Source organism: Stegodyphus dumicola, chromosome 9 (assembly GCF_044657685.1).
Source record: "Stegodyphus dumicola isolate Sdum_Otavi_A_Nest chromosome 9, ASM4465768v1".
NCBI classification, from domain to species: Eukaryota; Metazoa; Arthropoda; class Arachnida; order Araneae; family Eresidae; genus Stegodyphus; species Stegodyphus dumicola.
Window position 1 is genome coordinate 58,425,896 of NC_140776.1, and position 25,931 is coordinate 58,451,826.

The 25,931-nt window shown below is 34.4% G+C and overlaps 1 protein-coding gene across 1 annotated transcript in view; it reads left to right on the top strand.

Annotated features, from left to right (window-relative positions):
* ENGase (cytosolic endo-beta-N-acetylglucosaminidase) overlaps positions 1–25,931 on the top strand; it is a 131,681-nt gene that overhangs the window by 61,610 nt on the left and 44,140 nt on the right. The window contains exons 5-7 of the mRNA XM_085823494.1: positions 1,276–1,424; positions 10,948–11,113; positions 25,471–25,574. Of these exons, the coding sequence (XP_085679620.1) occupies positions 1,276–1,424; positions 10,948–11,113; positions 25,471–25,574 (419 nt within the window). The remainder of the gene's footprint in view (positions 1–1,275; positions 1,425–10,947; positions 11,114–25,470; positions 25,575–25,931) is intronic.

Genomic DNA, 25,931 nt, shown 5'->3' on the forward strand with positions numbered 1-25,931 from the left:
GTTGGTGTAATACCATTTTTGAAAATGGCTGTTATCTTTTGCATCTTAGCTTGCTCAAAAATTGCCCTCCAACAGTTGGCAACTTTTTGTTAGGGGGATGCAGATAATCAGAAAAAACCTAAAAAATTTTAAGTATATATATAAATAATACTTTAAATATTCCCTTTGGGGATGAGCGCAATAATTTTGAATGAAAAAAAGTAACTGATATTTTCTTTTTAAACATGGGATATGAATATACACAAAATATGTTTCTTTTAGAAATTTAAATCCGAAAGTTTTCATTTTTTATAATTTAAAAACTGTGGAATAAATAATAATTTTGAAAACAACTATTAACTTTGTGATTTGTTTTAGGTTATCATTTTAATCATGAAAGTTCTTCATATATTAATTGTGTATGAAGTGTATTTATGATAAAATGCAGATCCTCTAAATATATTTAGTTATATTATATATGAGAGATTCTTGAGCCAACACCACATATAAGAACCTAGGGCAACAAATTGCAAAGAGCAACTGAATTGCTTTCACAAGTAACAACTAAGCGAATGTATATTTCACTTTGAATTATTAGTGTATTTAATTTGCATAGCATGTAAAATGTACTGATCACCTAGGATGCTGAAATTGCTAGAGCAAGGCTTGTTCCCATTAAACCTGATCAAATGACATGTTAATAATCTATGAAAAAGCTGCCCAACCAGGATAGCAGTTAGCAATGCTGTATGCTGTACCAAAGTGCCCGAGTTTGAATCCCAGAAAAGGTATAGATGTTCGTAAATATATAGTAGCTGTGTGGCATTGGGGCACTCTAAATATGCAACAATCCAGAAGTCCTCTTGAGAGGTTGCGATAGGGGAAGAAGGGTGGGAGACCCTTGGATCTGCGTCCCCCCCATGGTGCTTTTCATCAAAATTGGGAGCAGAACTGGGCAAAGTCATAATGTCACGTGTATGATACTCAAGGCATTTGGCCAATACAGGTGCAATCTTGCACTCCTTGCCATGTTGAATTTTATGGGCTTGTACTGATGACTGTCAGACAAGCAAGATAAGTCATAATAACAACATGTATGGAAAAGTTTATGAAACTTGCATAGCTTATGATGTTATTTTAAGAATGCAAAATAAGCACTTTTTGTTGCAATAGTTTATCAATATAGTAAAATAAGCACAACAAATAACAAATTTATTTATATTATGAAAAAACATTTTTAGTATGTAATTAGAATATTTAGTGAATAAAATTATAATCTGCTTTTAATTCATTTAGATAAACCAAATACCTCTCGTAAAGCAATTCATTAACTTGTTGACAGATATGATGCATTCATTTCGGTCACACACTCTTGTCCTTTGGTATGATAGTGTCACTACAAGTGGAGATCTCGAATGGCAAAATGCATTAAATGAACATAACAGGTATTTACTAAGAAAGTTCATTTCAATATATAAATAGTAAATTAAGAAATGAAGTTTCAAGACTTTGTCTGGTACTTTTCTGTTAATAGGGTATCACTTAGCAACAGACTTAAATGCTGGCATGGAATCTTATCTAGATGGCAGCAACCCTAACAAAACATACAGCTTCATCAAAAAGTAAATTAACTTGTAAAAATAATTATGTATCATATAATGCATATAATGATGATCACTACGTGTACAGGGAAAACTGTTTTTACTATGTATACAATATATTCTCATTTAAAAACAAAAAACTGGAGAACTGTAAAAGTTACCATCAGCATCACTTGGCATTACACACATTAACCATTGCATAGCTATTTATGATGTGTTTTAAACAAAATACCACATTTAGTACTTGTATTTTAGTTCACATTTTGCAGCTGGTACCCTCTTAACAGAAAAGTAACTTTAGTCCTTTAAAAATATGTTAAATACTGTTTCTGCTCATACATTCTCTTAATTATTTGAGAAAGTTATCTTTTTCAGAGTTTTATTTGTGGTTAATTGTAAACTAGATTCATAATTCATGTGACTTGAAGAAAATGTATATGCAGTACAGTTTATTTCTATTAAATTACTGTAAGCATTTGTGTAGCATTTATTTACTTTCACATGCAAAATGATGAACTGTAGAAAACATTCATTGCTGCCATTTATGTTTTGCTGTCTCTATAGCTTTGTTCACAGAACAATTCATTTATGCTCCTTTTCTGCCATCTTTAAATAGAAGGCTTGATATTCTGAATGATATTGCTGTTTCTCAAGGTTTTTCTACCACAATTGTCATCAAGTATAAAATTCTCTGCGAATGCAGTTTTCCATATATACAGTACAAAGTCCAAAATCCGGACATCCATTATCCGGAATGATCTAAAATCCAGACCTCAAAAACACCAACAATGTTTTCTCGTAGGCTTTACACATGCTCATTTGATTCCCCCTCTCAGCGCATAATAAAACATCCAGAGAGCCCGATTCTTAATTTCACTTTGACACCAAATAAAATACCTTGTTATTGAAGAAACAATCATTTTAGTATAAAACTTGTACGATCAGTAATTGGGATCCATTGCTGCGTATCTGCTTTGGCACACATCTCAAACTGAAACATTCCACATAGATACATCATTGATCTGACGCCAACCTTGCAAATCATTATTTATTATACTTTCCTTTCATCACCCCATGTTTATCAAAACATGACAACTTGAGTAATGACTCATGTAGTGATGCCTAATCATTTTTTTTTTTTTAACTTTAGTAATAGAATAATAAAGCAGTATGGTAACCTTTTATGTTGACATTATGCTTGGCGATGATTACAGATTTAAGTTAAATGCGCTAAAAAATGTTGACAAGGAAAAATTTACCAAAAATTTCTTTCCGTATGCTAAAAATAGATTTTGTTGATGATACTCATAGACCCAAAGATTACATTTTGGGCTATTTGAATTAAGAATAATTGATTTGTTATTCACATAAACTCAGAACCAGTGCCAGGGCTTGTATGGCCACACCACGTCACAGAATTTAGGACTCGCAGAGACTGCATCACATAGTAAGATATCTAGCACTGGCCCTCAATAAAGTCTATGTATATATGTTGGAATTTATTTATTCAGAACTCTGATAAGCCTTAAGCATGTGCAAGAAATAGACATAAGTAAAATAAATATATTTATTATATTTATGTCTAATAAATATCTTTATTATACTTGTTAAATTTTTAACAGTATACCTAAACTAATGCAATGTAGGCTTAATTGTCTCAGTGTGCAATAGAAGCAGGAAGATTTAATGGAACAACTTTTCGTTAGTCGCCAAGCTCATGATGCATAGCCAAATATGTATATAGTGAAGGATAGCTAAATTTGATGATGATAGCCGCTAATTTTAAAGGTTTTCTGATATCGCAAAACAAAGGTGAAATTTTCCAGTTAACGGATATTATAAAGAAATGTGGAGCAGCGGTAATAAATGTAGATGATATAAAAGAGGTTTTTCATTGTGATGACAATGCTTCTCAATCATCAAATTGTTAATGAATGGTGAAATCTGTATTATGGTTCTAGATCTTGAAAACGAGAAAAAAAACCATTCGTGGTAATTAAGTCAATTAGGAGGCAATCACACCACTCACCCAAAGGCGAAAATGTAGAAAAAGCAAAATCAAGGCTTAAATTCATCAATTCTAATGAGAATGCACTAGTGAAGTACAACACTGCAGTTTTACATAATTTCTGAGTAAGCTACTCGTACGAATTGAAATAATTCGTGCATTTGAACTTCAAATATTCCAAATTAAGATTTAACTTGAAATTAATGTAGATAATTACTGAGAGAATTAGACTATTGTAGCATAGTTTACTTGAGATGAGATCACTTGGGGTCACGTAGTATGAACCGGCGAATTAGGATGTTGAACCATAAAAGCATAATAAATTCTTAAATTAATTTCTTTTTACAAATTTATTGTCTGCATTCATTGGCTTTTTACAAAATTTTAAACGATATTAAAATATTTATGCCTTTAAAATAAAAAACTCTTAAGAACTAACATTTGTTAACATTTTTTATGTGTATACTGTATGTTGTCGCCAATAATGTCTGCTTGGCGAGATTTGTGCCAGCGAAACGGAAAAGTAAGCACTGAATTTGTTAATTTATTTGTTATTCATACTGCTGAAACTTATTATCATCATAATTGATATCTTCATTCTAGTAGCACATATGTGACAGAATCAAAATTTTACTGGAACAAGAGGGGAGGAACTAAACATGATAGCCTAGATTTTTATTATTTTAGCCTAGGTTGAAAGACGAATGAGAGTGAATATTAAATTTTTCTAATCTGTAGTCTTATAATCATTGGGTAGAAATGAGACATATGTTCAGGAACACTCAATATCAAATTTTCCCTAATTTTTTTCATAAAGAGTATTAGAATGAAGGCACAATTATGTTAAATTTTCCTTCTTGATTTCTCATGTAATTATTTTAATTTTTATGTTTACTTTAAAATTTTGATAATGTTAATACATGTATTATTATAATCTCTGAAAGACAAATGTATGTTTTTTCATTTTGTTGTCAACTGTTTTTTCTATGCAATAAAAGCTATTTTAGGTAAACTTTCTTATCTGTGTCTTAAGAACATTATTTAATGCACTAGTAATTTTATTAGAAATTTAAGAAAAATATAATCTGAGGATGCTTTTGTACTTGTACTGGATGTTACAAGAAACCTTAATTTAAAATAAAGGTTTTAAACAGTTACTGCCAAAAAATGTCTCCTATATGTATTTATCTTCAGCATCACCATAATACGCGAGTGCAAAAGGTATTGAATGATTACATTTTTTTATTAATATTGTGTACATGTATACAGTTATGTGTATACTGTATTTATATTTGAATCAGTTATAAAATTCTTTTACTGAATTTATTGATTAGAAATAAAATATTTAAACTTAAAAATGTACATTTAAACTTAAAAATGTACATGTGTGTTTTAAAGCATTGGTATAAGAAGATGCCTTGCATGCATAAAATTTTGCTAATACATTATTTTCATAAGTTGTTGGCAGCTGTAGGTGTGTAACATTTTAATGCTATAAAAAGTTGATATAGCAAAATAGTGTTATGTTATTTTTTTCCTTCACATTCATACGGGGTTCGTAGATTTGGAGTGAAAAATGACGACAGCACTTGATGGAATATGGAAACACACTTTATTAGCCAGTATTCTCAGGACAGCTCCAAAATCATGTTTTTACAGTTGTCGTAGAGCTACTAAAAACACGCTTATACAATCAGCAACACAGCCTCCAGGTTATCGGACTATAATGGTGGAGACAGCTTCAGTGCAAAGCACCAGAGTACAGCTCCCAACTCTGCCCAGTTGTTCTCGGAACTCCACGTACTCTCGAGACTCTTCTATGCTACAACTCACGATGCACTCAACGACACATCAGAGTACAGCTCTTGACTTCTCGGTTCAGTCATTCCTGGAGCTCAAAATGCTCTCTCGACGATGCACTAACTGCAATACACTAAGAGACTCTTTCGGTGCACTCGATGACTGACTCAGCACTCAGTGACTATCAACTCGATGGACTCCACACGGACTAACTAGCTCACTGGATGAGACGCTAATTGACTGACTCTCCACGTACGAGGAGGTATATAGCTTTTGGCTTGTGTTCGAGAATATTCTGGGCTAATATTCGTTCCAGAAGGTTCTCCATCCATCCATGGCATATCGCTAATTTTGCCACCAAATGTGGCAACCCTGCCTTCCCTTGCCATTTTATAGCAACCCTAAACCTGCTTTGCAGGGAAACTATCTTACCGTGGTTGTACAGTTCGTAACAATATAAAAACATCTTTCTATGGTTAAACATCTAAAGTTTAAATTGTCCGCATGAGTTAGCTTTTCATAAAAATCAGTAAAAACTGAAATATTGCATTTATATCACAAAAAAATATGTTTAACAATATTTTTCTTTTCAAAAGGTTTACCACGTACAAACACGTTTGATCCATGAACAATAAGAAAATTTATTAATACATTTGTTTATCTGATCTAAAATCATACTTAAACGTCTGAGAAGCCAACATAAAACTTTATGAAAATAAACATATTCTATAAAATCTAGATTTTAAAGCATCTAAAAATGTAGTTTTTATAGTTTAATTTTTATTTATGAACTGCATGTACAAATGCTGTATTTGACGGCATATAAGATGCACTTTTTTTCCTAAATTTGGTCTCAAAAAAGTTACCTGCATCTTATACATGAAGGACACAGGTTAACTTTCAATACTGAATGCTATTTTTAGCCCGGATAAAGGTCTAGACACACATAACTTTTTCTACATCTGCCATAATTATTTTGCGCATGCGCGAAATATCTATCGCGAAAAAGCGCCAAAGCTCGAAGCTGATGTTGAAGTTCAAATAGGTTCGACGGTCACATTACGTCTATGGAGTTCCTTCTTTACATAGACTTTCTTTGACTCAGCCAACACACGTGTCAGTATCGGTGCTACTCTGTATAAACGTGTTAGTATCGGTGCTTAAAACTATTTGTTTAAAAAAAATACCCTGGAAAATATGACTACAGGAAACAAGAGATTAAGCTATACTATTCAGTATAAACTAGGAGTGTTAAACTACGCCAAAGTGCATGGAAACAGAGCAGCAGCAAGGCATTTCGGTCCATCACCTATCAAAAAATTGATACGTACTTGGCAACCGCAGGAAGATCAACTGAAGACTGCTAAAAAACAAAAACATAACCTTCGATGCCCAGCTCCATCTTAGCCTGAACTTGGAAATGCCATAAAAATGTGGGTGATAGATAAGAGGAAATCTGGGATAAGTGTTTCAACCAAAATGATAATCAATGAGGCCAAAAGATTTGCAGAAAAACATGGGAATCGGAACTTTTCAGGGTCTGAGGGCTGGTGCTACAGGTTCATGAAAAGGCAAGGCTTATCAATGAGCACAAAAACAACTATGGCACAGAAAATGCCAGCATAGAAAAAATACTAGCATTTCATAGGTTTGTTATAAATGCACGCAAGAAAACTTCTTTTGAGTTCGGTCAAATAGGAAATATGGATTAAATTCCACTCACATTTGCTGTACCATTCAATAAGACTGTGAGTATTAAAGCATCTAAATCAATAACCATAAAAACCACAGGTCATGAAAAACCTGATAATACGGTAGTTTTAATATGTTGTGCTGATGGCACAAAACTACCGCCGTTTTTCATATTCAAAAGAAAAACTTCCAACGGGTGTAATTGTTCATGTTCATCCGAAAGGCCGGATGGACAAAGCTGGAATGAAACTGGTTACAGGCAAGGCAACCTGGTGGACTCTTAAGAAAACCCTCTCTTTTGGTTTTGGATCAGTTTAGCACCCATAGAACTGAAACCATCAAGAATAAAGCGAGAGAATTAAAAACCCAGATAGCTGTCATTCCTGGTGGATTGACTAGCCTATTGCAGCAGTTAGATGTATCAGTGAATAAGCCATTTAAGGAAAAAGTGCGAGAACGATGGATCAAGTGGATAGGAGAGCCACATCACGCTCTCAGGTAGAATGAAGCGGCCCTCTATTACACAAGTGTGCTGCAAATGGGTAAAAAGATCTTGGGAGGATGTAAAGGCTGAAGTAATTGTTAAGTCCTTTAAGAAGTGCGGAATCAGTAATGCTCTTGACGGAACAGAAGACGATGCATTATTTGAAGAAGGTGATACTAGCGATGACAGAAACAGTAGTGATGACGGTATTCTTGTTTTCGATGATGATGATAGTGAAAAGGATTTTTATGGTTTTGAAAGTGATTAAATTATAATTTCATGATAGGTAACGTTTTCCTTGAATCTGTGTTTTTTTGTTGTTTCTGCTTTATTTTGTATTATGTTTGATTGCTTGCCATTCATTCATTTATTCATTATTGAAATTTACATATCATGTTCAAAATAGTTTGCCATTTGTTAATTTTCCTTAATAAAAATATGTTTGGTAATTGCATTCAATGATTGTTTATTTGGCTTTTACAAAATGTGAGAACTAAAAGAAACCACATTTTAAGTTATTGTGGTACTGCACTGTCCCATGGACTATTGAAACTTTTTCTCTTGTGTGTGGGGCCTTCTAAATAAGGGTGTGTCTTATATGCTGTCAAATATGGTATATATCATAGAGTTGCAATCAGTATCAAAAATAAAATCATTGAAACACTTCTGAACCTTTTTTAAAAAAAAAATTGCAGTACAGTCAAATAACATAAAGAAAAATTAATGAAATAATGATTTTGTTGTGTTTAAAACAAATCAAATATATCAACCTTTTTATTGATGTGTTCGTGTAGAAAATTCTAATTTTCATAACATCAGTAAACATAATTTACATCATTCATTTCATAATACAGTCAAAAGTCTTTAATCCGGACTCGTCAGGACTTCGGCAATTCCGGATTATCGATTTTTCCGGATTATAGATCATCAGTTTAAATCTGGTAAGATGGCATACAGAAATTATAAAATTAAAAATATGAAACCGTAATTTATAAAATAATGAGCAGTTATGATCTAAAGGGTATCAAAATTTACAAAAAAAGAAGCTTAATATTTATTTGTTTACTTTATTAAACATTTCTTTCAACGCGCGCATGCGTAAAGCATACCTTACGCATAGTCGAAATTAGAAAATTGCAACTATTTGATGTGTATTCGTGATATTTATAATGATGAGGAATTTGATTTAAATCATATGAAAGACGTAGTACATCAAGATGAAATTCTACATTTGGTAAGGAATTATAAGCCAAATAAAATAAAAACATCTTCCCTGAAGATAACGATAGTGCTGACAGATCAACTTCCAGTTCATAGCACGTGGCGACGTCCCCCCCCCCTTCCGCACAGAGCAGCGTGAAATTGATAAACAGATTTCCGAACGGTTAGATAAACAAAGGATATGGCTTTATCCATTTTTTGTAGCAATTCGTTTTTTGTTTGATGGACATCGAAACATACTTTCGTTTTCTAGATCCTTTGGGAGCTCCAGCATCGGAAATTCTATTTGACGTAATCGAAAGTTCAAGCTTACTTTTATAAAATTGCTCTTACAGTCTGCAAAAAATAATAAGCCAGATCCAATTCGAAGATTAAGGAACAACGCAATCATCATCATTAACTGAAATAGATAATTAGAGCTTATACCATCCGTTATACATTAAACGCGCACGCTAAAACGTATTCTGTGCCTGCGCAAACGCATATGCGCAGTCGTAAATGTCTTGCGCGCACGCGTAAAACGCCTATGCGCATGCGTCAACGCGGCGCATGCGCAGAAAGATTTTAGTTTTGAGGTTCGGATTATAGATCATTCCGGATTATGGGTGTCCGAATTAACGACTTTTGACTGTATATAAATATTAATTTCATAATATAATTTACAGCATTCATTTCAGCAAAAAAAAAAAATCAACTGTTCCTTTATTTTAAACACGAAACATCCAGTGAACAAGAATTAAATTTTAATAATAGTTTTTTTTTGTGAAATATCTAAATTTGTTTTTAATGGACTTGCAAAGTTTTTCATTGTTAGGAGAAATATTAAATATAAAGAGGTAATTTACTTCTTTAATTCTGCTTCTATTTTTATTTATAATTTTCTATTTGATTACAAATTCTGTGAATAGGAAAACTGTCAAAAATCTTGTGAAATTAATAAATTTGCAAATTTTTCTCTGTCTATCTTCAAGAACCATTTTGTAAGATCTGTGTCATATTTTATTCATTTCCTCTTGAAAATTCAGGCTACATGCAAGAAAAGATTAATCCATGAATTTTTTATACAATTGTTATTAGATTAGGATTTTTCTGGCTTTAAAGCAGTTCTAAATGTTTAATAATAATGGCAACATAGCTTGTAATACTTAATATTAAGCATACAACGGGTGTGGGAAATTACTTCAAAATTAAGTGTTCTAAAAAATTTGCATTGTAGTATATGAGTATTTTAATTCCTTCCGTTCCTCTTTCATTCTTTCTTCAGTCTAAGAGAGTATTCATCTAATTGTGCTTTCTGGTAGTATTCAAGTAAAACTACATGAATACTTCTACTTTCATTTAATTTCATTAATTTATGTATGAGAATTCTTTTCTGTAATTGGAGATGCAGGAAAGGAAAAATGTGGTACTTACTAGTTATCCTGGCTGATATATTCTTGATAACAATGTTTCGGAAATAAAACATCTCCAACGACATTTTGTAACGTTTATCTGTTTGCCTATATATTCTGATTTTGTCCTTGGTAAATTCTTTAAGCTGTACTTGCATATCGTTGTTAATTAAATGCTTAACTTCTAAAGTGAAGGAATAGTGACTGTCCATCTTAAACTCCAGAACTTTAGAATTTGCATAAAGAAGATACAGATATACTTTGAGAGAAAATGCCATTATTTTACCCCTTATGGTGTTGTTTACATAATAAATTGGGAAGTCTCAAAAATTGAACAGTGAATGGGAAAAAGCCTCTGTGTGTCTATTGCCACTTTATAGAAGTGACTCGGACGCTATAATAATTGTGCGTTTCTAAATCAGATGATCGTTTACTAATTTTAACATTTTTAACATTATTTTAATTCACTATATGTTCAGAGCATATTCTTAGGCCGCCGCCTTCAACATAAACAATCTTTATTCTCTCGCAACATGTGAGCATCTGCGTCCTCTAGCCTTTTTTCCTTTCAAATTATTTAACAGACACATTCTGCTTAAACATAAGTATTATTTAATTTTAAAATACTTTAAATATGTTTTTAAATTCATTTGTTATTATGTAACTTGTTTAATTCATGATAAAAGTAATAGTTAATTGCCTCTCATGTTAAAAAAAAAAAATTTACAAAAATTTCTCACGTATTATTTTATTAATTTTTTTTTTTAATAGAGACTTCTTCGATGGATGTGATGGAATCTTTTTAAACTATAACTGGAAAGGTGAAGATTTGAAACTGTCTGCTTATGAGGCAGGTCTTCGCAAGACTGATATATATGTTGGTTTGGATGTGTTTGGCAGAGGTTGCCATGGTGGTGGTGGATTTTCTACAAATATTGTAAATATGTAGTTTTATATTTTAATATATACATTTATTTTTTAATATTTTAATAAATACTTTTAATATTTATTTTGAATTTCTTTTATAAAATATTTAGCACTTTATATAAAATATGATCTTTGTTAAGCTACATACTGATAATTAAATGTGTGTGATAATGCCTCTCATACTTTAATTTAATTTTTTTTTAAAATAAATATAAACACGAAAATATAGATGTGAAATGTATAAAAATGTTCTTTGAATGTTGAGAGCAATGAGAATGTATTTATTAAAGAGTTTCAATTTTTATTACACTGGTGAAATAAATAAAGATAATATTCATATTTGATCTACAATCTCCAGAACAACTCGACAGATTTTAATAAAATTTGGTGTGAACATAGGTTGGTATTATACAAACAAAATCAACATTCAACAGTTATAATAGACACACATGTTCGTGTGTAACACTCATGGGAGTCTGAAGGTCTGAAACAGCGGTATCAGAAGACACGAAAGAAATAGGTTAATAGGGGGTATGGTGCCTTCTTACAGCCATTCAGGTCTCGCAGCATGATGTCATACTGGAAATAAGGCAGTGCCTGTGGCCATTGGTCCCACTCATTCAGCAACACTGTTTTCAGTTCCAGGATGGTTCTCGGAGGGGAGTTGCAATTGCTCTCCCCAGAGTGCCCCAGACATGCTGTATAGGGTTGAGGACTGGAGACCTGGCTGGCCAATCCATCCGGCGTATATCCTCACTCTCAAGAAATTCACTGACCAAAAGAGCTCCATGTGGTCTATCGTTATCATCCTGTAAGATGAACTTGCAGCCTACTGCACCCCGGAAAAGGAGAACATAGGGTTCCAAGACCTCATCACTATACCTCACACCAGTCACAGAGCTCTGTCAAAGATGTGGAGAGGTGTGCAGCCATCCAACATGATCACTGTCCAGACCATTACACCGCCACCTCCATTTACCATTACACCTTGTTGATTTTGCAGAGGGTATATGGCTCTCCCCACGTGAAAGTACGGCGAGAATCGTTGTTTGGGCTAAAACGGATTTGTTGGTGAACAGAACGGTCACTCATTTCTCCGTACTTCAATCACTACGCCGCCTGCACCATGCTAATCAGACTCTCCTGTCTGTAGACGTGAGCGGGACGCAAAGAGCCGGTCTTCTGGCAAACGGTCCTCTCTCATTCAGTCTTTTGGAAACAGTCACCCTTGTTACACGAGCTTCTGTGGCTGCATAGGTCCCGAGAGAGCTGAGAAGCTGTAGACCCTCTGTTAGCCTCACGAAGATGGACAAATAGTGATCTTCTCTAGCTGTCGTAGCTCTTGGACAACCTCGCCCAGGCTTTCTCTCGATGGATCTAGTATCCTGGAACTGTTTCCAAAGTTTACACACGACGCTGGGCGTTAAATTAAACCCTCAACGCAATTTGTCTTATCCTCCACACGCTTATAAAGCCTGTTTTTCTGCTGGCTTCGCCTACACACACGTGTATGCTTACGTATTTACGGTACAAGATTTGCGTTTTTATCTAGAAGCAGTGGTTTTTCATTCAGTTCAGTTGTTTTCATGCAAATCGATAAAATAGGCAAATTCTCTTAATTTATTTCACCAGTGTAATTTAACCTTGTAGGAAATGAAAGGATAACTTTGTTGGTAAAATTTCTAATCAATTTTTATCATTTTTTATCCTATGGAAAAAGTAAATCATTTGATGAGAATTTTATATCAATAGCCTTTTTTACAAACTAGGAATTCATAAATTTTTATGTGTTTTAATAATGTCATGAAATTTAAATTTTCTTTTCAAAAAATTATTTGTAACAAAAATTGAAATTAATTATCAAGCAATGTTTGATATTAATTTGAAAATCAGCTATGTTGTTGTTTCTCATCCCTGTGACCAGCAGAGCTAGATCAGGTCCATGAGCCCATTCACCCTTAAAGAGTCTAGTATAAAAAGGGGGGTCTTGAACCAGATTCTGTCTGGTAAGCTCCAGACAAGATAAGATGTGATCAGGAGAGGCCTGTGCAGTAGAACACTTAGTACATATTTCAAAGTGTTTATTACCACCGACAAAAGTCATTGATAACAGATGGCCACTAAGGGATCTAGTAAGTGCAGTTTGATCTTGCCTATTGCTGCTCTGAACCAAGGATCCACCAGGGCACTTACTCTGATACCATGGGTTTACTCATGGGACCATCCAAATGGCCTTATTCTTTGCCTTAGATTTAGAAAATAGTTCCATATAAGTAAGAGGAGCAGCAGACGACGTGGTCTCGCTAGCGCCAGCTGTAGCCAAGCTGTCCGAAATTTCATTTCCAGCAACATCGACATGGGACGGAATCCACTGAAAGTGGTTCCAATGAGAAAGGGAAAGTTGTTTTAGTTTCCTGAGGATGTCTGCACTTGTATTATCCCTCACATTAGGCCAATCAGCTAAGTGCTGCACAGCACTTTTACTATCCAAAAATTTCCAGATATCTTTTAACTGAAGAAGCCACATGATGGAGTCCAGACCCTTCAGAATTGCAATAAGCTCGCTTCAAAACACCAACCAGAAGGTCTGGTTTTCTTCTTTGAATTCTTATTTCTTGATCCCAAAATCTAATATAAATGCCACTGCCAGAACTGTCGTTAACAAGTTTACTGCCGTCTATATACATGTGGACAGCGTCCATAGAGACATTATTAATTATTTCAAGAGCTAACTGTTTCAAGTAGCATGGCAATTCCGTCTGTTTGCCAATTTGTACAGAAAGGTTAACATGAAAGTAAACCCCATAGACCTTCAGAGGGGTAGATAATCTGAGATAAGCTTTGATGTTCTATAGAACTGGCAATAAGGTGGTTAGAAACAACTTGTCCATAGGGACTACCACGTTTGAGCCTCTGGTTATTGCTCCATGACCCTAGAAATTTTGAGGTACGATTCTGGAGGCCAAGGCTAGACAGCTTATTGTAGTACTTCACTAAACATGCATTTCTCCTAAGACTTAAAGGCTGCAGATTGGCTTCATAAAGTACAATATTTTTTGGGCATGAATTGTGATGGCTAGTAATAATCCTTGCAGCACTAAGCTGTGCATGTTCAAGTTTCTGTAGGTTTGAATCAGAGCCACAACAGAAGATGGGGAAGTCGTACTCCAAAATGGGTCGAATAAGGAAAACATAAGTATTTCTGAGGGTACTAGCTTCGGCACCCCAATCACGGCCCAAGATGTACTTAAGGATATTAATGCATTTCCTAGCTCTCAGAACAAGATGTTCCAAGTGACTATTACCCAAAATCTCAGGATCCAACATGAAGCCCAAATACTTTGGGTGTTTCTTCACTTTCAAAGGCTGACTGTTCAACAGGATTCTTGGTCAAAAATTATATAATTTACTATTGGTTGTGAAGGGTTAAAACTTAATTTGTGGTCTACAGCAAAGCTCCACATGTCAGTTAGAGCCAGATTCATACTCTCCTCCACCTTTCCAATATCAGAGCCGGAACTCCAAAGAACAATGTCATCTGCAAATAGTCCAGTTTTACAGTTCCCAGGAATGACTTTTCAATTCCTGCAATAAAAAGCATAAACAAAGCAAGGCTCAAAAATGAACCTTGAGGAACACCTTGGCTTATTTTAAAACTATTTGAAGTCAAACCATTGAACCTCACCCTAACTTGTCTATTTCTAAAAAAATTATAAATCCAAGACAGTGCTCTACCACGTATGCCGAACTTATAATTTAATTTGGCAGTCAGTCTCTGCGTCCAAACTCTGTTGAAGGCCTTAGAAAGGTCCAGGAAAGCAGCTATAGTGTGATGTGTAAGTTTCTTGTTATGAGAATCTCTGAGGAACTTAATCATGAAATTTCTTTGGCTAAAATAAAGCACCTGGTCAATTGTGCTGTGTCTTTCTCTAAAACCATATTGCTCTATTGGGAGAAGGTTGTGGGAATCCAAATAAAAAGCGAGTCTCTTTAAAATCATTTTTTCCATAATTTTACATGAGATAGAAGCCATGGGTCTAAAACTCTCAACAGAAGCAATGTCCCTACCAGGTTTTCTAATAGGCACCACAACTGCCTTTTTCCAATCACGAGGAAGATGACCGTCTCCAAGAGTCGTTTATGATGTCTAAAAGTCTCTGTTTTCCATATGGACCCAAATGAAAGATTATTGGATCCACATGGATATATGACCTTGAATACCATCTGACCCAGGTGAAGAATTAATTTCAAACTTGCGATCGCAGTATCAAACTCCTGAACTGAAAAGGCTCTGCTGAAAATAGCCGGGCCCACATGAGGATTACTATGACAGCTATGAATAACATTACTCACCACGGTCTTCACATATTTGTTGTTGTCAGTGAAATTCAGACTACTCATTAATTGGTAATGCTCCTCTAAAATATTAGCTTGTTCATCATTCTGAGCCAAGACTCCACTCCTAGAATAAATAGTATTGCACTTTTCAAAATGGGGTTGTTCTTTGCTAATGCCTTTCACCAGCTTCCACAATTTACTATTAGATGATCTTGAATTCAGACCGGCACAAAGTTCATTCCACTTAACTCTCTTGATCTGTGCGTACTTTTTAATTGGGCATTCACTCTATTTAGTTTGATTCTGTTAGTGTGACTGTGGTCAGAATCCAGATTAGATTACTCAGTATTTGTGTTATCTCCACAATCAAGGGCAGGAGAACAGGCATGTTACTGGTTAACTCCTTCACATTCAAACCGCCCGACACGGCCCTGCATTGAAACAACCAGAACCGCCCGAAAATGGCCGAGATTGTAATCTTGTTTTCTTCCCTCCTTCTAAGATATGCAGTAGCAGGTGCAATTTCCCCAAATGCATTGTATCAGTTTACTGCAGACAGCTTGCCCTAAAAGGTTGTATTATCTTTTGGTCGATCGTGACATTTCGTTGTTGATTCTTTTGTGGTTCAGTGTGCTTTTAAGCATTAAACAACAATAAAAGAGTTTAAAAATTTAAGGATTATATATATTTTTAAACAATTCATTCCTTCCTATAAAAATAACGGAAATAAACAAAATCTCAGTCCTGATCATAACAAAGCTGAAAAGGCTTGTTGGTCTGACCTTCAGAATAGTTTGATAAAGAACGGGGTCAAAGGCTAATGGAATATCTGTTAGAAAGTACAAAGGATGCCATTGGAAATCTTCACACCTATTTTCTGCGTTAATGGATGGGGAGGGGAGGAAATTGCTGTGAAACTGGAAAACTATTTCGGGCGGTCCGGTATTTTGAGGATACAGGTTAGCGAAGGGTCTGGATTTCAAAGAGTTAAGTAAGGCTTTTTCCTTTTAAATTTGCCCCTAGGAATGGACTGGCCAGCAACACTGTAAATAATCTGCTTGAAGGACAGCCAGTCAGTCTCTAGGTTATCAGTAAAGAGTTTTGCACACACTAAATTTTCAGTTCTATCAGTGACAGCTTGCCAGTCGGCACGTTTTAAATTCCAACGTCTATTACTGGACTTATAAACAGTTTGCCTCCTATTCCTATTCCAAACAGAATTGGAAGATGATCACTTCCTATATTCTCAAGGACTCTGCAATTACAGGTGAGGCTGAGGTTGGTGCTAACTAAGGTAACATCCAGAGTTATAACTACATGAGGAACTACATCACTAAAATAAATTGCAGTTACTTGAAAAACTAATAAAAATTTTAAAATATAAGTATTTCAATGTAATGTATATATTTTTCATTTTGTAGAATTAACTCTGTAAATTTTTTATCACATCTGTACTTTTAAATCATGAGGAACTTTTATAAATATATCTATGCTATGTTTTTTGCATTGTGGAAAAATGATGGCACCAGATTTTGAATATACATAGTCATCCGACTGAACATGTGCAACTCTAAACCCAAATTTTGAATTTCAAATTTATTTTTTTATTTATTTCATATTTTATGGAAATTTAATAAATTTTTTATTAACAAACTCAGTTATTTGAAAGCCAGCAGTGGCAACACTTTTGGGAATAAGACATTTCAACTCTGTATATGAGACTGTTGCCATTCGGCAAAATGGAAGACATTTATTTTTCAGTTCTAATAAAAAAACTCAACTGTTTAAAAGCAGTGTGTTGCCACTGCCTGAAATAAAATACTTTTGTTTTTCTTGTGCTAGCTTGTTGCCATTTGGTAAAACATAAAATATTTAATGTTCAAATTTAATCTTCTTATTACTGATTAACAAACCAAGAGATTTAGAAGCAATAAATGCAGTTCTTAAGAATATTTTTTTCTGTTTTTTAATGTGATTACTTTAAGTAAAAATGAATTTAAATCGAGAGCTATCTAATTAAAAATATTAAATATTTTATCATTCAACAAAGGTTAAGATATTTAATTTTTCTTTCTAATTTTTTCTGTTATTCATTAACATACTAAGTGATCTAAAAGCAATAAAAGCAGACTCATCTGTGAAATGACACTTGCTGGATTCATTAAAATTGTAAAGAACGCTCCTGAACTCTACTAGAAAGACCTATGATGCTCTTGACTAGAGAGAACGTCGTTAGCAAACTCCTCACACTACGAGTACTATAATTCATTTTAACACCTTATTTAAAGAACTGTGAATGGCAACGACTTAACTGAGAATTACGCATGCGTATAGAGATGAGAGTTCTGTTGAGAGGCCTGTGAGAGAGAGTTCTGGGAAGCTCCGCCAGCGAGCTGAGGTGTGGAGACTGTTCATCCAGTGATGACGAGGGCCATCTTCGTTAACATCTCTGATCGTGTCACCAGCTCGGATATCTACTAAAGTTTTCTAAATGTATTAATTAAATGTTGTATCTGTGTTATGTTGTGTAATTAAAGTGATTCATCACCAATACCAGTGTTGATTCCGTTCCCACTGAAGCATCCACGACGTCACAGACAAAAGAAATAAAAAAAATTTGGAGGTTCCACCGAGATTTGTGTGACAAGAGACCAGGTATGTGTTCTCCACAATATTCATTTCCAGGCCTGAAGTGTATAATGTAGTTATTTATTACTTATTCGGGAAATCAATTCCCAAAGCAGAAGTAGCACATCAGTGCATAAGAGTTTTAAACACTCAATGTATTTGGTTTATAGTATATCTAACAAGATATTTTCCTTTTGTGGTATATTCAGGAAAACATTTTCCCATTAACACGTAGTACATCAGTGCATTTTATAGCACGTCAGTGCATAAGAGTTTTTAAAACAATCAAAGTGTTGCACTTATATATCTAACGAGATATTTTTCTTTTGTATGATAATGGGAAAAATCCATTCCCGTAAATAAACAGCACATCAGTGTATTTATATTTAACGTTTCGCTATCAATTGGTGTGATAGAATCTGAACTGTTTATTTTGTGTATATGTGAAAGCACATCAGTGCAATATTGCAATTTTCATTTCTAAGTCATTAGAAGAAAATTTATGTTAAATTCTTGTGAAAGAAATATGTTGTTGGATATATTAAAAACTTGTTACTTTTGTTTTCTCATGAAAGCACACCAGTGCTGTATTTTAATAGGATGCGTATTTTCTGAGAAGTAGAATGTTAAATTTTATCATTTCATTTTCATTTTAAAGCTTTGAGCAGTAAAGAAAAGTTCTAATAGTGTTCTGATTTAAACCTGCGCCTATCGAATTTACGTAGTATTTGCGTTGGCCATGTGGTTGCTAACGGAAGTATCCATAGTTAATTAAAGGTGTTTATATTTATTGGCGCCACTTTGGTTTTTTTTCTGTCTGGCTGTACCAAATGAAAAGAATTTGTTATTATTTTTTTTATACGAAGTATTCAGTAAGGTTGTTTATTCGTTTTATGTTTGAATGGAAATAAATCCAAAATGATTAATGCTTTTATTAACCTTTTATTTTTATTTGCCTAATTTTGTAAGAAAGAAGAAAGTGTTTTTTTATATCTCTGATATATTTTTATGTGTATTATTTGTGAATAACTATTTGAGTTCTTATTTGTTTTGAACAAGTACTTTTGCGAAAATGGCATTTTTGGGGAAAGCTAAGAAAAGGGATCTATTCCTTGTCGCTTCAGAACTTGGGGAAATAGCTTTAGAAGATATGAAAGTGATAGATTTAAAACAATTAATAACGAATAGTAAAAATTATGAGGAAGAATTTGTTAAAAATTTGTTAGAAAGTATTATGACTGATAGGATAGAAAAGGAAAACTTAAGAGAAGCAAACAAGAGCGAAAGAATTACAGTTAAAACAGGAAGCTAGGGAGAGGGAATTTCAGATACTACAGCAAAATAAAGAAATTGAAAAGCAACAGTTAGAACTAGAATGCCTTAAAGCAAAACAGAACACTGAATCTGCTAAACCTGGAGGTGAAACGGTATTTAATCAGAATTTTCAGAAACTAATGCCCAAGTTTAATTTAAAAACTGATGATATCAGTTTATTCTTAGAACTTTTTGAGAGGCAAGCTAAAGTTCTAAAATTGCCCACGGATCAATGGGTGGCATATCTCATTGGTGTCCTTCCGGTTGAGGTAAATAATATAATTGCTAGGGAACCTGAAGAACAGGCTAGAGATTACCAACATATTAAAGAATTACTACTTAAAAGATTTAAATTAAGTGCGGAAAAGTTTCGGCAACTCCTTGTTAAGACTCAGAAAAATCCGGATTCTACGTGGTACGATTTTTATCACGATAAGACATTTTTAGATGGGTGGCTTAAGGGATTAACAATCGAAACATTTGAGCAACTCAAGGATTTAATGTTGGTAGATCAGATTAAAAGGCGCACGCCTAATGAGTTTAAGGAACATTTTATAGATGAATGGGCTACGATCACTTCACCAAAACTGTTGGTGGGTAAAATAGAGGAATTTGAAGATGCGAAAAAGACGATGGTTGGGAAAACGAAATTGGGTGAAATGAAAACGAAAATATCAGGTAGACAGATGGGTGTTTTTCAGTCCACTGGTAACGTTTTCAAAAATAGAAAAAACCCTCAAGGTACACAATTTAAAAAAGATGATGATGCACGCAATGTTGGGAAAAAGTCAGACTCGAATTTTGATAGGAGAAAAAGACTCCAGTGCTATGAATGTGGATCTTTTGACCATTTACGTCCTCAGTGCCCTAATTTTAAAACCCAAAAGGCAGATTTGTATCGGATAAGCGGGAGATCAGAGAAGAATCTGTTAGATCCCTATACATTAAATGGAACAGTAAATGGTTTTGAAGTACCTATTCTAAGAGATACAGGAGCAACGGTAGATGTTATTTGTCAGAAATATGTAGACAGAAATAGAATGAAGGGGGAACATGTGTGGGTTCGACATTTGTTGGATGATCATATGACTTGTTTACCTGTTGCTGAAGTAGATATTGAATGCGATTTGGGTACAGTAACCACCAAAGCAGCTGTTATAGGAGACCACTTAGACCAAGGACGATATATATTAGGAAACCAGACAGCGGCTCTTCTCAGAGGAACTGAGAAAAATTATTCCTCGTATGTCGGTAATGTTAATGCGGTCGTTACTCCATCTCAAGCACGACAATGTAAGGAAGCGGAAAATTTATGTGAGACGAATCAAAATTCTGAGCAGAATGAGTTAGAATTGGAAGAGGAGGACGATGCTCATGAGAGGTCTGAAAACAGAGAGATATTACCTCCTGTCAACCTTTGTGTCCCCACAAGTCCTGCGATTCAAATAGACTCAAGTACTTTTATTGATGAACAACAAAAAAGTAAAGAACTTGCACCTTTATTAGAACTAGTAAAAAGCGGAAGTAAAACAAGTTATGGGATTAAAAATGGGGTTTTAGTAAAAAAGAAGGTAAATAAGTTAGGAGGAGAAGAACATTTAATTGTTGTTCCAGAAAACCTCAGAGAGCAAATTAAAGCAATTTGTCATGAAGGAACTTCAGGTCACTTAGGAGTTCTGAAAACAAAAGACCGGTTACTAAGACATTTTTTCTGGCCAAATTGTTATAAAGACATTGAGGAATTCGTTAAAACATGCGACTCCTGTCAACGTGTAGGAAAAACAAATGACAAAAAGAAGGCACCGTTGGTAATAGTACCTGTGATATCGGAAGTCTTTAGTAAGGTTAATGTAGATGCTTGCGGGCCTATGCCTACATCTACTGAAGGTAATAAATATCTTATTACAGTTATGTGCTTAGCATCTAAATATCCTGACGCCGTCCCGGTACTGGATATAACGTTGAAATCTGTTGTAAGTGCACTCTTGCAGGTATTTAGTCGGATGGGTTTTCCAAGGGAGGTTCAAACTGATCAAGGAAAATCTTTCATGAGTCTCTTAACCGTTGAATTTTTGAAGAGGTTTGGTATAAAAATTTCCAGAAGTTCGGTTTACCACCCCCAGAGCAATCCTGTAGAACGGTTCCATAGGTCAATAAAAAGGGTCTTAAAGGTATTATGTATTGAAGCTGCCCCAAATTGGGAAGTACAATTACCTTTATCATGCATTACTGTTCGCTGGATACTTTGCCCTGCGAACAGTAACGCATGATAGTACAGGATTTAGTCCAGCTGAATTAGTGTACGGGACCAACCTCAGAACACCTGTCGCATTATTGTATGAGAAATGGTTAGATCCTCAGGAAAAAGAAGATACCGTAATAGAATATGTTTTCGAATTAATCAATAGGTTAAAGAAAAGTAGAGAATTAGCTACAGAGAAAATGGAAGAGGTGAGAGAAAAAAGGAAGAAATGGTATGACAAAAATGCCGTGAAAAGGGAATTCCAGCAAGGAGATTCTGTATTAGTATTAGCAGTGAACCAACCCCATAAACTCGCTCCTCAATGGAAAGGGCCGGGAAAAATAGAGAAAAGATTATCAGAAACAAACTATGTGGTTAGTTTTGAAGGGAATCAGGAAGGGAATAAAGTGTATCACATCAATATATTAAAACCTTATCATAAGAGACCTGAACTTTTGAATATGGTGCTCCTTGACAACGAGGAGATAATTGAACCCTCGGAATTAGAGGAGGATTTTCTTTATATGTTAACCGACCCCAATGTGTTTGATTTTAATGAAATAATAGCAAAAGATAATCTTAAAGAAAGACTTAGTGATGAACAAATCCTGCAGTTGGGAAAGTTGTTGGTAAAGTTTTCTGCTATATTTTCGAATATTCCAGGGAAAACAAATTTAGTCGAACATGATATCGAACTAATCAGTGACAAACGCGTACAGCATAAGCCTTATAGAATGACAAATCGACAGAACGAAATTCTTAAAGTCGAGATTGAAAAAATGTTAAAATACAAGATTATTGAACCAGGACCCTCTGAGTATACTTCACCCATGATCCTTGTTGAAGCACCAGGTAGGGATCCTAGGCCGTGTATTGATTACAGAAAGTTAAACGAAATAACGCGTACTGAGTTCTACCCAATCCATAATATAGAGCAACGTGTTGAAACTGTTGCAACAGCCAAATTTATCACCTTGATAGACTTAACTAAAGGTTATTGGCAAATTCCGCTGACCCCTAGGGCTCAGAAAATCGCTGCATTTGCTACAAATTTTGGCATATATAGGCCATTGCGAATGCCATTTGGGCTTAAAAATGCTCCTTATTATTTTAGTAAAATGATGAGCGAAATATTGTGCGGATGTGAGAAATATGCAACCCCTTATTTAGATGATATTGCTATTTTTTCTGAAACGTGGGAGGAACATTTACAACATTTACATGAAATTTTAGAAAGAATAAGAAAAGCCAATTTAACTATTAAACCCTCTAAGTGCAAGTTTGCACAAGAAGAAGTGCAATATCTCGGTCACATAATAGGTCGAGGAAAACGTTCTCCAGCAGAACTAAAAATCGAGGCGGTTCAAAATTTTCCTGTTCCCACAACTAAAACTGAGATTAGAGCTTTCTTAGGGTTAGCTGGATACTACAGACAATATATACCCATGTTTTCTGCTATAGCCGCACCTTTGACAGATTTGTTAAAAGGGAATAACAAAAAGGGTAAAATTGTTTGGAATGATGAATGTAATGAATCATTCAAATCCTTAAAAGAAAAGCTATCTAGTAGGCCTGTGCTACATGCACCCGATTTTTCTAAACCATTTATACTACAGACAGACGCGTCAGATCAAGGATATGGTGTTGTTTTAGCCCAAAAGGATGATAAAGGAAAAGAACATCCCATATTGTATCTCAGTAAAAAATTTACTGATAGTGAGTGGAAGTATTCCACCACTGAAAAAGAGTGTGCCGCAATTCTCTATGGAATAAAAAAATTGAAAGGGTATATAGATGAGCAGACTAAATTTTCAATTCAAACGGACCATAACCCACTAGTATGGCTAAAAAATAATGCAGGTAGAAATGGTCGATTATTACGCTGGGCCCTTAGCCTTGCAATCTTATAATTTTACGATACATCATAAAAAGGGAAGTGACAACTTAAATGTAAACTGCTTAAGTAGAAACTCTGTACATGCCAGTTAAATAGACTAGTTATCATTTCTTTTAAGTTGTCTTATTATTTGATTATGTATATCGTATCTTTTTTCAAATTCATACTATATAGTAAATTGTTAGCTTTATTCTTAAAGACAAAATTTCTGTGTTGGTTTTTCATATATTGTATATGTATTGTTATATGTGTTTTTTTTTATGATGGCCTGGTTATGAGAGTGGAGAACCTTTGTAACAGTGTGATTTAGAATTAACTGGTAAAATGTTGAACAATCTCTATTGAAACCAGAAACTGTGAACTGTGGAGGTTTACTTCTCCTGTGTCCGGAGAAACAAAAACTGGAGGCGGAAGGTGTTTGTTTGTAGCGAACGCCTGCCTGAACTTCTATTTTATCCTGCAAAGTTTTGTTTCCTCTGTGTCCGAGGAAAACAAAATCTGGAGGCGGAAGGAGTTAGTCTGTAAAGAACGCTCCTGAACTCTACTAGAAAGACCTATGATGCTTTTGACTAGAGAGAACGTCGTTAGCAAACTCCTCACACTACGAGTACTATAACTCATTTTAACACCTTATTTAAAGAACTGTGAATGGCAACGACTTAACTGAGAATTACGCATGCGTATAGAGATGAGAGTTCTGTTGAGAGGCCTGTGAGAGAGAGTTCTGGGAAGCTCCGCCAGCGAGCTGAGGTGTGGAGACTTTGTTCGTCCAGTGATGACGAGGGCCATCTTCGTTAACGTCTCTGATCGTGTCACCAGCTCGGATATCTACTAAAGTTTTCTAAATGTATTAATTAAATGTTGTATCTGTGTTATGTTGTGTAATTAAAGTGATTCATCACCAATACCAGTGTTGATTCCGTTCCCACTGAAGCATCCACGACGTCACAAAATCATCTGAATGTTTGTGTATGTATAATCTTACAAATCTACAATTTTCCTCTGATCTTGATAAAATTTTGCATGCTTGGCCTTCAAAACAAGAGGATAATGTCTACATAAAATTTTGGAAAACCATTTCATGAGGTCCATAGGCTGAGCATTTATATTAGAAAGTTGTGCTTATGCCATTGTTGCATTCCCATTACCTGTGGAAGTCTTACATGCTAAGCAAGGAACTCCTAGTTTTTTTAAAAATAAATATTAATATTTCTGCATAGTATCAATTTTGAAATCATGCCAGTGCATTCTTGATAAAACCTTTAGATGATGCTGTGTTTATTTACACCTAAGAACTTTACAGAACAGTGTAGAAACTTTAAATTAAAATTTATGGGCACTGTGTATCAATTTTTTGTGAATACCTTGAAAATGGTGAAAAAAATTGGTCACAGTAGATGCTGATTTTTTGAATACTTAGAAAATGGTGAAAAAAATTGCTCACAGTAGATGCTGATAAAAAGTTCATATCAGGAAAAAAAAAAAAAAAAAAAAAGACCCTGTAACTGTTAACAAAGAAGTACCAGTTCTTACTAAAACCTTTTACATAGACATATTGCATGGCACCATGTTGATTTTACACTGTTTTACAGTCTTGAGCTTGGTAAAATTTTGCACAATTCACCTTGAACCAAAATAAGAGGGAAATCATTGTCTACCTGAGATTTAAAAAAATATTACACGCATATCCCTAAATGAAGCCTCTTCATTCTGCTTAAAGTCTGGGCAATGCCAGGTAATTCTGCTAATATATTTGTGCTTGAGGTCTGTCTTTATTTTCTTGCTGTCAATAACTATGTATTTAATTGTTCAGTATTTTTTCATATATTCACCATGTAATGCTTCTTTGTTTGCTAAAATTTTAAGGGTATTTTGTATAAATTCATATAAAATGCCGTATTGTTTGAGAAAATTTACTTCAAATAAAGTTTATTTTGATAACTTTTAGGCTGCTGAAGAAGCAAGGAAATATGGTTTATCCATTGCCATCTTTGCACCTGGTTGGGTACACGAATGTTTGGATGTTAAAGATTTTCCAGTAAATCAACAAAAGTAAGGGTTAATTTCATTCTCCTTTAAAGTAGTTTTGAAAAATAATCAGTATATGAAGTTCACTATTTAGGATACATAGGATTAATCATAGGGAAATAAGAGTTACTCACTTCAAAAAATTGTTCGAACTATGAATAAATATATATACCGTAATTTCCGGAAGAAAGGCCACAGCAGCGTAAACGCCGCACTTGAGAAAAATGGCGGGAAAAAAATTAAAATTACAGAAAAACGCTGCAGTAGATTAAATTGCGCGTGACATCGTCATGGCCCGTATAGTTGCAAAATCTCAACCTGTGTCCTGATATATGACATATCAGTTAAGAAAAATGCATGAAATGCAACCATAACTCAAAA